Below are 15,707 nucleotides of genomic sequence, written 5' to 3' on the forward strand. Positions count from 1 at the left end.
CCGAACAAGAGTGGACCCAGGACTGAGCCCTGTGGGACACCACTTGTGACAGGCTTTGAGTCTGACATGGCTCCAGCAACTCTGACCCTGTGGGTTCTGTCACTTAGCCAGTTTGCAACCCATCTTGTGATGTATGGGTTTACATTCAAGCTGATGAGTTTTTCGATGATACCTGAGTGGGGTATTGTGTCGAAGGCCTTTGCCAGGTCGAGGTAGGCTGTATGGACTGCCTTTCCCTCATCAATGGCCTTGGTGACTGTCTTGAAAAAGTCAACCAAGTTTAAAAGGCATGATCTGCCTTTGACAAAGCCAAACTGGGTTGGATCCAAAGTTTGCAAGTTCCTTATGTCTTTATTTATGAGTTCCATTATGATCCTCTCCATGGCTTTGCAGATAAGGCTTGTCAAGCTAATGGGACGGTAATTTCCAGGGTCGGTGGAGGCACTGCCCTTGTGAAGTGGGACCACAGTCGCCGTGCGCCACTCCTTGGGTACGTATCCTGAGGTGAGGCTAAGATTAAACAGCTGTCCTAACTGCGGGTTTAATTCCTCATTGAGTTCGTGGAGCACACAGCCGGGGACACCATCCGGTCCCATGGATGCTGTGTTTTTTGCCTTGGAGAGAGCAGTTCTCACCTGGGCGTTGGAGATGTTTGGGGGCTACAATCCTCTGGTATAGATATCTCTCCTTTGGGGAGTTTGCACTGAACCTGTCAGCCAGTATGTTGGCAATGTGTGTAGGTTCAGTAATCTTCACATCATTTTTAACTAATTCTGAGCATATCTGAGAGTTTCCTCCTAGGTTTCTAACATAGCTAAAGAAGGCCTTATGATTGTCTTTTGAGTCCTTGGCGATTTTTCTCTCAAAATTTGCCTTGGATGATTTTATGAGAGCTCTTAGTTTTTTACTTATAATGATCAAAGGTGTCTTACCTTTCAAGGATTTTGCTCTATCTTGTAGTAGCTTCCTCCTTTTGTTGTAGAGCTTGTTTATGGCTAGGGTCCACCAGACTGGACGCTTGCCTTTGGTACAAAGAGTCTTAGTTTTGTTTGGGATTGCCTGATCCATGCAGTCCTGTAGGTGCTGGTAGAAGGCATTTGTAAGTGATTCAGCGGTTTGAGTAATGTTTACCACTGGCTCAGGGGCCTTAAAGGAGACCACACTAGTTTTTAGAAGTGTGAAGTCGGCTTTTGAGAAGTTTTTCACTGTGGTCTTTATTTCAGGTGGTGGCGGGATGAGGACCTCCAGCGAGATTAGTTTATGATCTGATCTCACCAGTGAGGGGTATACTTCCGGTGTTGAACATTGTGATCCCATGTTCGTGATGATGAGATCAAGTATGTTTTCTCCTCTTGTGGGGATGGTGACTAGTTGTTCCATGGCATTTGAGTTTATGAACTCCAGGAACCTTTGGGCTAGAGTGTTTGGGCTTGAGTAGTGTTCCCAGTCTATATTAGGGTAGTTGAAGTCACCTAGTATGATGGTGTTTGGAGATACATTTATCCCCTCCAATGTTTTCAGGAAGGCCATGTGAGGTTCCTGAGTTTGAGAGGGTGGCCTGTAACATGCTACAAATTGCAGAGCAGTCTTGCCTATGGTTAATTGCACCTGGATGGTCTCCGATGCATCATGCGTTGCCACCAACCTTGAGGTGTGGGTGTCCTTTATGAATATGGACACCCTCCTTTCTTGGTGTTGTCCGGATTTTGGGGCCGGAACGCATGATATGAGGTGAAACCTGATAGTGCTGGGGTGCTCTCAGGAGCCTTGAACCAGGTTTCTGTCACAGCACAGACATCGATGTTCTCCATACTGAGAAGGGCCTCGAGTGCGTGCATCTTGAGATTGAGACTTCTGGCATTGAGCAGCATTACCCTTAGTTTTTTTCCTTTTTTGTGTTCTAGGGTGGTAGGTTTAGAATTTGAGCCTTGCCTAAAAAAGGCACTATGGGGGTGGCAAGAGCCTTTGCCAATATCCGGAAGCCTAGGGGTGACAGGTGCAAGCCGTCCCTTGCGAAGCAGCGTGGCTTGTCCAGCATGTCATCCCAGGCAGACAGACATTGGATCCCCTTTGAATGACACCAGAATTTAAGCACTTATATTCATTTTCCATGGAACATTGGAGTGCCACAGTGTACTTTTATTTTAAAATTAAACTGAAGGATGCATGCTTTGCAGAAGCAAGTGCACTTTTAATGACATTTTTGGTTATTAAGTTAGTCCTAATAGACATTCTGGTCTCCTTTTCATAAGGAAGTGAGGAGTTATTTAAAAACAAGGGTAATTTGAGCAGGACATCATAGAAAATCCCCCAGTTCTTCTTCCAGTAAGTTCCATGGGATCTTTAGTATTCATGTAAAGAATGTTTGACATCTTTCGAAACACCGTAGTTTAACTTTGTTTCATTAACAGCTGTACTGCAGGTATTGAAGTTAGAGTCCCGCAAAATAAGACTTCTGTTTTCTGTCCATGTTGTCACTTGTCCCAGACACTTGCAATATCACGTGAGACATTAACAAATATTTTGCATATAATATCAAAGTGTTATGGGTAAACGAAATCAAATGATGTTGTCAGATGCGAAGACCTGCATTTATGTTATCATTTATTACTGCTACATCTGATAAAGACACTATCAAAGTAAAGTAGTTTACTCACAATATCTTATTGACATTATATCTTTATGTGGGATATATATCTCCACTGGCTGTGGTTAATTCGTCACTATTGTGTCTGACCACAAATAATGTTTTTCTGTTTCCACAAGTCCCCCTCTGGGATGTCATATGTGTTTTGTCAGTACAACAAACAGTCTAGTGCGACAGTATGCATGGTAAGTGGGTGATTGCCTTCCTACTTCATGTTTGCTGCAGGAGGTGCTGCACAATGTTTAAGCTACTCTCCGGGCAGTGAGAACTGTGGTTTAGTGTCTGAACTGAAGGACGCCACTTCAGGAAACATGCCTTCATGCTGATTTGCAGTTTTCAGTATTGGAACATCAGTACATGAGTCCAGGAGTGTAGTGTGGGGATAGAGCTCACAGCTTTCTGATCTTCCAAATTTCAAAGGTGTGCATGCTGCCTGCATCACCTGAAAAGAAAAAGGGATGATTACATATGTACACATTTGTTAGTGGACGGGAAGATGAAGTTGGTGAAGAGGAGAGGAAGACATAAACAGCAGCACAAAGGGGTATGATGTAATCCCTCTGCTATATATTCTGTGCCATTATGAGCATAATGTTAGAAACATCACATACAGGACTGTATCTTTACTGTATTGTAAGAATTTTCAAATAATCTATCACTACCCACTGCAGATTCAAACCTGTTTCAGCAGCTCACCTGCAGTAGATCACTGCAATTTTAATTCAAACCTCAGATAGGCAAGAACAAGGCACACTTGTCAGGTACCTGTTGATTGTAACAAATATGATGCAGGAGGATATGGGAGATCAGGCAAATGTGGTCCACAGTGCCACTTGTACACTTTGGAGAGTGAGCTTGTTCAGAGGCGGCAAGACTTTGTTCCTGTATCCACTGTGTCACCAGAGGTGATCACTATAACTTAAATGAGGTCTATCTTCAACAAACGATTGATATAGACTGGTGTGGAGTGGTGTTTTGTGAGGTGAAGATATTTATTTCTTGTTGCCATTCAGCTTTGGGAACTAAAATGGAAAAATGAGACAGCTAAAACATAATTCATAGATTAGTACTGACATTGTTTGTGAGGCTGCATATGAACAGACTGAGGTTTCTTTTGGCAGATGTCACGTATTTGACAGAATGCTGGCAAGTCTGGAAGACAGCAAACATTGCAGCACCACCAGTCTTCTCAGAAAGACTATTAGGAGATAAACACTTCATATTTAGATATGGAAATAACTTTTTATGTTTGGGTGTGTGTCTGTCTTTGTGTCTGACCACATGACTCCGTAAGTGGACCCATTCTATACAGCTGCTACAGTACTGTCTTAATTTGTACCTGCCAACTGTTTCATAGTTAATATGAATTATTACTTAATTAATTAATTACTTAATTGCTTAGTGTATCAATAATAAAATATGATAAACTTGCTGAAGATTCCATAAATTAGAATATTTTTTGCAGATATGTACATTCAGTGAACAGTTGTAGATCTTACATAAGTTCCATAAAGATTAATGAAACTGTGAAATGGGATACTAGAATGATTGCAACAAAATTTAGTAGATATTTTGTAAATATCTGTAAAGATACAAATTCTCCAACTGTTAACCAGCTTCAACAGGCCATAGTGAGTTGATGGAATTTGTCCAACAATTTCTCTGAAAATGAAAGAAAAAAACTTTAAACAAAATTAGTAAAGTCTCATCTATGAGACCAGACATAATGTCAGCTGTGTTATTATTAACTATGAAAAAATTAGATTACTTCCTATATTGCTTGCACATTATTGTTAATAAGCTTCTACAAACTGAAGCTGTTCCTCGGTCTTAGAAATTTTCTAGTGTCACACCTATTTATAAAACACATAGTAAAGACAAAGTTAAAAAATGAATGCCTGGTCAATTTAACATCTGTTTAAGGAAAAAGTTAAGGTGTGTTATTGAACTTCTGGCAAAAACAACTGCAGATATAGCAATGCTAGATGTGGATCAACATAGGTTTATTAAGGGTAGGTTTATCTTAATCAAACTTATTCATTTTTCTGATCAAACAACTGTTGTAATAGAAGATTTATATCTGGTGTTGTCTGTCTGGATTTGGCTAAGGCTTCCAACTCTCTTCTACATACTGTAATTTATAACTGCTTGATTAAAGCAAAGGTAAACTGTTACCTGTCTAAATGTTTACATAAATAGCTGACAGGAAGGTCAGTGTATAACCATACAAATAACACAGTCTGACTACTTTTCAGTAAGAACAGGAGTACAACAGGGTTTGATCCCTGGGTCTGTATTATTTAATGTTGTCTTCAATTTACAACAGCAAGGTCTGCCAGATGAACAAATATGCTGATAACTGTAAAGTCATTTTTATTGCCCAGAATGCATCTGATATTGACAACTTATAAAATCAGCATAAAGTTCAACATGAACAAGTAGAAGATATTTTTGAAAATATAATTTAAGTAAATTATTATATTTAACATCAGTACCTCTAAAGGAGGTAAAACATTAGAAAGATTTGAGAGTAACAGTATCATCTAATTTGTGTTTCAGCTCCCGTGTTCAGCGAGTAAGTGTCAAAGCATTGAAGCAGATGGGGCATATAATGAAAAATCTTTCAACTCTAGTGTTGATGTCTAAAACTTATATATAGACTAGTTGTAGGATGTAGTAATATATTTGCATGTAAACAACCATTTTAACTTGTGTACTTTACAATATAAGTATATATGTGAGAAATTAATTTTTTCATGTAAATCTTTTTATGACACAATATTACTGACATTACTTGACATGGAAATCTATAGAAGTAATAAAACACAAAGGCACAACAGTCAAAGATTCCATGATAAACTATCATAGGATCATAGGAAGTTACTAGGTTATGGACCCTGAGGCCCTTACAAGCCTAGCCAAGAATTTAGCCCATGTTCCGACAAGTCAGCACCTGATACCCCCTGTTCAGCAGAGACACAGGTGGAATCCCAGGGGTGTATTTTCTGTTCCCCATCCAGTTATCCAGGTTGCGCTTAAAAAGGGTTAATGAGGTACTTTGTTTGATGTCGAGCATGAGTCTATTCCACAAAAGGGAGAGTCTCTGGGACACAAATCTGTCCCGCCAACACATCCTATTGATGTCACAGACCAGGTTGAGGTCGTGCGTGTGGGTTACTGTAGTGGAGCTTGATTTGCGGATATGCAGCAGTCCCTTCAAGGTGGGGTCTGAGATTGCTTTGTATGCTAGACAGAAGTCAGCTGTGAGGAGTCTATAGGAGACTGAGTAGAGGAACAGGGCCTTTAGCCTATCTATGTAGGATAGTTGTTTGAAGCCCTGGATTCTGCAGATGAGGAACCTCTGTGGTCTCTCCAGCTGCTGCATGTGCTTTGTGAGGTACATGCCAAAAGGGGCATTGTACTCAATAATGGGTCTTATAAGGGAAGAATACAAGGATATTATAACCATCTCGTCCATGGATGAGATACCCTTACTAATGAGGTGGGCCATGTAGAAAGTTTTCCATACAATGGAGGCAATGTGGTGGTCAAAAGTCAGTTTGCTGTCAACCTGGTTGCCCAAGTCCATCACAACTGATTGCATGCATAGGACCTTGTTGTTAATGTGATAATTTGTGGGGAACTTCACTCTCCCCGAAGAGGATGATGATGCACTTTTTGGCATTCAGTTTGAGGCCATGTTTCTGGCACCAGTCATTTGTTTGGGTGAGACCCTCTTGGAGGATGTCCACATCACTAGGGGAATTGATGACAGCACCCACCTTGCAGTCATCTGCAAACTTGGTCAGCCATAGCCCACTGGTTTTGGCCTGCACCTCAGAAAAGTATATCCCAAATGGCAAAGGCCCCAAGACCAATCCCTGGGGTGCACCACTTGTTATGGGTCTACTGCCTGAGGTGACTTCCCATATTTTGACTAGGTGGGTTCTGTCACTGAGCCAGTTTGCTACCCATCTGGTAACTATGGACTGATGCCTAGTTGAGACAGTGTATCTATTATACCTGAGTGAGGAGTAGTATCAAAGGCTTTGGCCAGGTCAAGGTAGGCAGTGTGCACCGTCTTCCCCTCGTCCATGGCTTTGGTGACTGTCTCACAGAAGTCGACCAAATTTAACCGTCATGACCTCCCCTTGACGAAACCAAACTGTGTGGGATTGAGTGTTTGGAGGTTGCCAATGTCCTTGTTAATCCGCTCCATGGCCTTGCAAATCAGTCTAGTTAGGCTGATGGGTGTATAATTTCCTGGATCGGTGGAAGCTCCACCTTTGCATAAAGGGATGACAGTGGCTGTCCTCCACACAGATAGGACAAAGCCAGTGTTCAGGCTTTGGTTGAATAGGGTGCTTATTGGTGTTGCAGGCTCCTGCCTGAGTTCAAGTAGGATGCAGCCTGTGATGTTATCGGGTCCCATGGTGGCTGTATTTTTTGCCTTTGAGAGGGCAGTGATGACTTGCTCCCTAGAGATAAGGGGAGGGGGGCAGGAGCTGGGGATGTCCTGATTTACTGATGGGGAGACAGAGGGGTGAAGTTTTCACTGAAGCTGTCTGTCAGCAGGTTGGCTATATGTATAGCGTTTGTGTATGTGATGTCCTTGACCACCAGTTCTGAGCAGATCTGGGTGCTTCTCTTGAGATTGCGGACATAAGTGAAGAAAGCCTTGAGATTGAGTTTAGTAGATGTGACCAGTTTGGACTAGAAGTTTGCTTTGAAGGATTTCACTAGTGCTCTTATTTGCTTGTTCGGGCTAAGGAGAGATTGCTTCCAGTTAAGCACTTGCTCCGTCTTGGTCCTGGACAGCAATTGTTTCCTTTTATTATAGCATTTATTTATTTGCAGATGTCCAGCAGATAGGTTTTACTCTTCCTTGAGGAGGAGGTTTTTGTCCTGTCAGGTATTCCTGATTCTATGAAGCTATATAAATGCTCGTGTAATACTTTGGTGTAGGTTTGGACATTTATGCCAGTTCCTATAGGGAAGGAGGAGGCTGTGAAGCTATTTATACCTTTCCTCAGGAGTTTGTAATCAGCTTTGGAGAAGTTTTATTTGTTTGATCCTGGGGGGGGGGTCAGGGGAGATGGTGAATTTGATAGTGACCGCTTTGTAGTCGGATCTTACCAGGGAGGATGACACTGCTGCAGTGGTTACTCATGTTGGTTAATACCAAGTCCAAGATATTTTCACCTCTTGGTTGGACCAGCTGGTCCAAGACATTTGCATTGACAAAATCAAGGAATCTCTGGGCATTTGTGTTTTGGCATGAGTAGTTCTTCCGGTCTGTGGTTGGATAGTTAAAATCACCCAGGATCAGGGTAAAGGGTTGAATCTTGATAGATTTGAAGAGGTCCAGATAGGTGGATTGGGCATCTTGAGTCAAAGTTGGGGGCCTGTGTGTCATACTGTTTGACCAGCCTGGAGGTGTGTATGTCTTTTATATATATATTGCAACTCCACCTCTGTTTGCTTTGCTGCCCACAGTTTGGGGTCTGAATATATGATAGGATGAGTAACCTGGTATGCCTGGGGTGCTCTCTGTAGCTTTGAACCAGGTTTCTGTGACTGCACAAGTGTCAGCATTGTCCAGGGTTAAGAATGCTTGCAATGAGTGCAGTTTCATGTTTAAACTCCTAGCGTTTAGCAGCATGACATTTAATTTGTGTTTTGATGAAATTTTCATATTAGTAGTTTTGACCTCATTGCATTGCCTACAAAAGGCAATATGGGGGAGGCAAGAGCCTTTGCCAGGAACTAGAAGCCCAAGGGAGACAGATGCAGGTCATCTCTGGCAAAGCATTGTTTGTCAATCATGTCTTCTCAGGCTGACAGGTACTGGATCTCCTTGGAATGACACCAGAAACTGAGCCAATTGTTAAAGTTGCTCATTTTCTGTTTGTATTGAGGCATCATTCTGGGTGATGGTAGAACTCTGCTTAAGGCTAGAAACATACCTGCCTGGGACACATATTTAGCAAACTTGATCATGTCTGTCTTCATGTAGTCCGGGGAGGTATGTCTCAAGCCATTCACTCCAACATGGACTATGACAGAGTCATAACAGTACCTGTTGTTGAAAGACTTGAGTGCATGGGTGATATGGTGGATTCTGGCACCTGACAAACAACTAACTGTGACTTGCTCCTTATCCAGCTTAGTGAGGGTTTCATGTGTGTGTCTCACAATGAAGACTCCTATGACTAATATGTCCAAAGTGAAGTTACAAAAAACTAGACACTTGTATAGGAGAATGAGGTATTTGACCCAGATGTACAGGAATCATTAGGCCTTTAGGCTAGCATTTTTTTAGCTGCTAATCTTACAGTACAGTTTCAGAGTAAGCCAACATGGGTCACTGATGAATGCTTGATATAGGTAGTCTGTTAGGCACCATGAGGCTAGATTAGGTGTTGGTCACATCTTTCTCCACTATGGATTTATGGGGCCCCCTTTTTGCCAGTTAAGACTGAGGTTTAGGCACATTTACTGGTTGCTTCCTGCATTAAAAATGGATAGAAGATGGTGATGCCCCTCCCGTTACAGCTGAGTTTATGGATAATGTCTTTGTAAATGTCCTCAGGGCAGGAGGTAACCCTACACCTAATTTGGGGATGTCCAGTAACTCTAGAATTGCTGAGGCTGGGTCCAATAAATGATGAATACACTGCAGTGTTTACTACAATAATGTTCCTCTTTTTCAAACATTTAAAGTTATGAGGAGCACCATCATACATTGCTACTTACTTCATTTAGTCAAAATATCTGAAAATATTGTTTTTTACTGTATGCTTATAAACTTATAAGTTCTTGTTTTATGAGATTATAACATAATAAAAAATATATAACTAAAACATTTTAACAGTGACAGAAAACATAAAATTATAGAATGTCATCCAGGATGAAATGTTCTTTTTTTAAAATGTATTATAGATGAGCTGTCAGTGACACTTTTTATGGCTTTTACCTACAGTTTGAGTCTGAATACCTGAAAATTCCTGGAGAACAGATGGTAAACGTAGTGCTGGTAAAGTAAGTACCTTTCTAGACTACTATGATTTCAGACATGAGCTTGGTATAGCAAACTGTACAATTTACCTGTACCACTGCACATTAAAGTATACGTACTTTGTAAAGACCCATAGACAGTGCAAGAGAATTTTTGTTACATCTGAAGTCTTGAAAAGTCAGTTGCTTTATTTTTCAGTCAGTCTGTCTGTATGTGCCTCTCTGTCTCACTTTCTTTTTTAAAGCAGTATGTTGTATTAGACTGTGTAGTAGTTGCAGAATGGTGAAGATGATGCTTTTCTTAGGTTGTACAGAAGACCAGTTTTGTTTCATCTTGTACTATTTTCAATGCATGTAAATGGTGCACCTTCTTCGGAGGGCATTTTAGAGGAGGGTTCACTCAGTAATGTATACCAATCTGCATTATGACTAGTGTATAAAGGAAGGTAGGTGCATCATTCACATTATGTATGTAGAAGTCTACAATGTTAATTGTATGTTTCACTGCTGAAGTGATTACTTCAGTGAACTCTACCACAGGCTAAGGTCTACCAACTGGTCAGATATTCAGAGCCAAGCAGCCTTCTCCTCATGCTGTGCTGACATCTTTACCATGGATATCTCCATGTACCTGATGTAAAGGTTGCTGTATGGTCAACCAGCTTCATTGTTCTCTTGTCATGTACATTCCTTGCTCCAGTAGGTGTTCAAATATTTCACTGGACTAAGCCATACCTCTGAGTCAAGCATCTATGCCAGGTAAGTAACCCCACTGGAAACACCTTTATCTATCCTCCAAGTGCAGAAGTGCCGAGTCCATTTCTGTGTGTTGGTTTGCATAGCATCTGCCCCCATGGACTGTCCTATCTTCCTTCCTGGTGGCTTTCGTGCAACAGTGTGAGCTTTTCCAGCAAGCACATGCATGCAGCGCACTACTTGCAGCAGGTGCATGTAAGATCCACATGCATGCAGCGCACTACCTGCAGCAGGTGCATGTAAGATCCTTGCTGTAACGCACTACCTGCAGCAGGTGCATGTAAGATCCTTGCTGTAGCGCACTACTTGCAGCAGGTGCATGTAAGATCCTTGCTGTAGCGCACTACTTGCAGCAGGTGCATGTAAGATCCTTGCTGTAACACACTACTTGCAGCAGGTGCATGTAAGATCCTTGCTGTAGTGCACTACTTGCAGCAGGTGCATGTAAGATCCACATGCATGCAGCGCACTACCTGCAGCAGGTGCATGTAAGATCCTTGCTGTAACACACTACTTGCAGCAGGTGCATGTAAGATCCTTGCTGTAGCGCACTACTTGCAGCAGGTGCATGTAAGATCCTTGCTGTAGCGCACTACTTGCAGCAGGTGCATGTAAGATCCTTGCTGTAGTGCACTACTTGCAGCAGGTGCATGTAAGATCCACATGCATGCAGCGCACTACCTGCAGCAGGTGCATGTAAGATCCTTGCTGTGGGCAGTTTACCTGTACTCAGCCATGTCAGTAGTGAGCCATGCTGCCCCTCTCTCTGTCTGTCTCTCTCCCAGGATGGGGAAGTTCGCATACGCATTCACTCCAATCCTGTCCTAGCTAGTCCATCCAGTATCTGTGCTGCTAATCAAACGTGTCATCTGGGGTTCAGACAGGGCTTTATCACTGTGCACAACAGTGCTTACCAGTTTTACTAAACAGAGGAAAGTATATGAAATAGATGCTACTTTTCTGTACTTTTTTTGATCAGTTGTAGAAGGTGTTACGGGGTTGTATGACAATTTATGCACAGTTTTTGACGGTTAGTTTGACAATGCTGCGGTGATCAAAAATGCTGTCTTAGAGATTTTTTTTTTAACTTTGGTTGCTGTGGTCAGAATTGTCACTTTTCTTAACATGCACTAATCATTCTAGAGTAATAAAGTCTTAGATTGCAAGGGGTTCACCTTCTAAGTGGCAATTTGAGAGGGCTGCCCCCTTCAAAAATGTGGTGCTTTTTCTTTTCTTTTCTTTTTTTTTTTTTTAGTATTAGTGGCATTGAATATTTGGTGCTCTAGGTACTGTATAGTGGTTGATTCAAAGTTTTTATCACAACAGTCACAAGAGTAGAACATGATTTTTGTCCTTAAAAAAATTTATGTCAGTCTCCATTTATTTTAGTTGGTTCCCTACCAATGTCCAGGAGTACAGATTTGTAGCATAACTGACTGAATTCAGAGTTTCTAAGGTGTCCAGATGAACTCCTTTAAGGCATAGTCTTTTCTTACCTCGAGGGTTTTAGAGTAATTGAAATAGCTCCTGCTAGTTCTCGGAATACAGAAACTTATGTCCTTATAGCGGCGTTTAACTTTCTACTTGTTCAGACTTCTTAGAAATGAGACAGTGACTGCTTTACAGACAGCATTCAGCTGTTGTGAGCTTTCTAAGGGAAAGTATTTCTGGAAACCACATTGCAGGTTCATGTATTTGACCATAGCTGCATCTTTTTCCTTTTACACCTGTCTTATTTTATTTATTTGCCAATTTTTACTGGTAGAGGAGTTTTTTTTTTTACTTTCTTTATTTTACCAGATGCTAATAAACTGTGTCTTTGAGTACCACAGAGAGTGAGATTCATTTTTTTTGTGCCACTGTTGGATGTCAACCATATTGTAAAGTATGAGAGATTCTTCACTGATAACTTACAGACCTTTCATTCAAATACCTGAAGGAAGGAGTTGATATGTTTGGTGAACATGCATTATGCATGGCACATTAAGAACAGGAAAAGAGCATTCATGTTTTTTATAATTTCACAACGGTAAGGAACATGCACATTTCTGCTGCCACCTCTTTGGGTGTGTATTTATCAAATCTTCATTAAGTAACTATCTGCCCGAAGACATTTATAAGCCTAGCCGGAATGCATTGGTTTTCGCTGCCCCCTTAGATTAGTTCCCTGTGCCTCTGTCCAGCAGAGCCATTGAAGTGATCCCTGGGGTAAACTTTCTGTTTCCCATCCACTCGTCAAGGTTTCTCTTGACAAATGATTGCTGCTGGAAACAATGCAAGACTTATGATTTTTTAATAATTTGTCGTATTTACTATGATCCATGTGCCAGTCCTATTTCTCTGACACTTCTAAGTAGGGAAATCAAACTCCATGTACAGTAGTAAGGCTAATGGTTGCCGTTGAAAGGCTAATGATTGCTGTTGATTGTGCCATTCACCCACTGGAATGTATAGACACAACATTGGTTTACACTTACACAACCCAAACTGGAAGGCGCTCATTCGGCAAATGCTGTTTAGGAGCCCTTATCTATGCATCCCTTGGATTTAATATTATTAACCCACTCAAGCCGCTTTATAATAATCTAGTGTTAACCGGACACAGGTCAACCATTTGAGGATTTTTTTCTGTACTGTATCTACTATGTATACTATTTCAAGGGAAAGGCCACTGTTATTTGTAAGTGCTGTCCTTCTGCAAGTTAACAGTATTATATTTTAAGACATACTGTCAATATCATTCAGCCTTTCCAGAAGTGGGGGTATTCCGGAGACTGATCACAGATGGATTATTTAAGATTCTGGTTGGGGCTCATTTGTTTGGTGTGCATGTTGGAAATAGTTAACATCCACATGGCCAACAGGGTACACTTGTTCTTTATGGCTGCCACTGTTTTGCGGCTTGCTACCCCCCAAAGCAAGGCTTTTCAGTCATTTATTATGTTGCCACCTGTCTGGCATTTCCCTTACAGTCAGAAGGTTTGAGTCTGTTTTAGAAAATCTGGTTTTACTGAGTATTTCTTGTATATAGATTCATTCAAAATTCACAACTACTTCCAAAGAAAATTTGAATACTATTTACTGTTTTTCCTGAATTTTGATGTGGCATTCAGGTTCTGTTTGTTAAATAGTATTTTACTTGATTTAATGATCGGTCTAAGAGGTGTCAATTTTGTTTTGTTTTTATTTGTTTAGCAGGTAGGTGAACTAGTGTGGGGAGCCTTTTCAGTCATAACCTAGTTACAGTAAAAGTTGAAGAAGTAAATGATACAACAGAGGCTATAATAAAATACAATAAAAGTTATAAAAATGTATAAATTTATAGTTATAAAAAATAAAATAAAATACAAAAATTTGTGACTGGTAAAATGATTTGTCACTGTTTGTATCTTCATGATTGTTTTATAGTTGTAATGCCTCCTTCTCTGTTTTCCTAATAATTTTTCATGATTTACACTTAGGGTTACCACCCGTCCCACTTTGCGAGGGTCCCTGTTTGTGCAGTTGTGTCCTGCAAAAAAATTGTAAAAATGGCAAATATCCTGAGATTTTAGGATAAAATTATTTCCTATATTTCATGTAATAGTTGCATAAAACAGTTATTCTGTATCTGAAACACCCAAATATTATAAGAAACAGAGTAAGCAACTAAAATACTACAAGTATAAGCTTTTATTTAGGCAAAAAAGTAAAGTTATGTCCTTTGTACTGGCCGTGGGTATGTTTAGCCCTGCAAAATCTGACATTTGTACCAAAAATGTCCCACTTTGGGCATTTAAAAAGGTGGCAACCCTATTTACACTCTGTATGTCTTTTATCTTTTTTCTAATATTTTTCATTATGTGAGGTTCTGCCTCCTTGTAATTATATGTGAAATGCCCTCTGACCTTTGATGTAATTTTAGCCATTCCACTAAAGCTGTCAGTTTAGTGAATGAAAGCAGTTCTGAGGACTGGGGTGATTTTTTTTTTTTAGTTTAAGTATTGAATTCCAACTTAATGGTTTAACTTCTGATGTTAGAATGAACCTATGAATTCTAAATCCTTGCAAGGATGACCCTTATCTCAGTTTAACAGGAAGTTTTGATGACAGCAGTGTTGATGTTGTTGAGGTTGCAAACCATAGTGAAATCCTATTACCAGTAATGTTTTATATTATCCTCTTATGTTTACTTGGCCATACACATTATGCTGTACTCTCCTCAACTTTTCACACTCATTCTGATTTGCCTTTGAATGATTTTTCACATCATTGTATTGCTTGTATTAAAATGCATTTGTACACTAATTATTCATATATGTGTTGTTTTTTCTCATCATTGCATGCACAAATGATTCATCACACTGCATATGTATGTATGTATGTATTTGTATATATATATATATATATATATATATATATATATATATATATATATATGTTATACCTGAGCTATGTCTGCAAATGGTCTATAGTGATCAATGTATTACCCTGGTAAATAAACTAAAATAAACAACTAAACAAGTAAATAAATAGGATCATAAGAGGCTACTAGGCTATCAGCTCAGAGGTAATTTCAAGCCTAGCCATTTCATCCCAATGTAATACCATAGATAGTCAGTACCCATGACTGTATTTATTAATGACTGCCCATGACCACGAGGGTTGCGGGCACTATCCCCGGTAAGAATTTACAGTGCCCCATCTGCTTGTCCAGGTTCCTTTTGAACAGTTTCAAAGAGGCGCTCTGCTTAAGATGAATTGGCAGGCTTTTCCAAAGGCATGGCAGTCACTGGGAGACAAATCTGTCCCTCCAGCACGTCCTATTCAAATCTCAGGCCATATTTAAATCCCTGGAGCAGGTACTTTCTCTCTATATCTTATGGAGTTTTTCACTCTGGCCTCTGCTGAAAAGGAGATGTCCAGTCAGTCAGACTTTCCCGGTTAACAAAAGCAATTAATAAATAAATAATTACATAAATAAATTTAGGAAGCCATGAATAGTATGGGTTTTGCTAGGATATAATGACTGTCTTTTGCTAATTACTTTAGTCAGTCACCATCTTCCGTCATAATAAAAAGCTGTGGTCACTATATCTGACCCCAGTACTCCAGGAGCTCTGCCACAAGGTCCAACTCCCAAACTTTTGCACTCAGAATTTTGTCTTTATACAATGTAAGTACATTTAACTTGAAGAACCTTGCTGTATATTCAGTTCAGCTAGTCAAGTACGTGCCTGCCCTGTGTTAGAAAGTGGCGTTAACAACACCACCTCTCTTCAAAGTAGTCCTTGGACTTTAAGGACCA

At 40.3% G+C, this 15,707-nt stretch overlaps 1 protein-coding gene across 10 annotated transcripts in view; it reads left to right on the forward strand.

The window, feature by feature from the left end:
• The window catches only part of HSPG2 (heparan sulfate proteoglycan 2), a 2,126,006-nt gene that overhangs the window by 566,617 nt on the left and 1,543,682 nt on the right, over positions 1 to 15,707 (forward strand). For all 10 annotated transcript variants that reach the window (XM_044063227.1, XM_044063230.1, XM_044063231.1 and 7 more), the window contains exon 5: positions 9,630 to 9,688. In XM_044063227.1, coding sequence (XP_043919162.1) covers positions 9,630 to 9,688 — 59 coding nt within the window. The remainder of the gene's footprint in view (positions 1 to 9,629; positions 9,689 to 15,707) is intronic.

The sequence above is a fragment of the Protopterus annectens genome, chromosome 2.part1, assembly GCF_019279795.1.
Source record: "Protopterus annectens isolate FY-2018-M chromosome 2.part1, PAN1.0, whole genome shotgun sequence".
In the NCBI taxonomy this organism is placed as follows: domain Eukaryota; kingdom Metazoa; phylum Chordata; order Ceratodontiformes; family Protopteridae; genus Protopterus; species Protopterus annectens.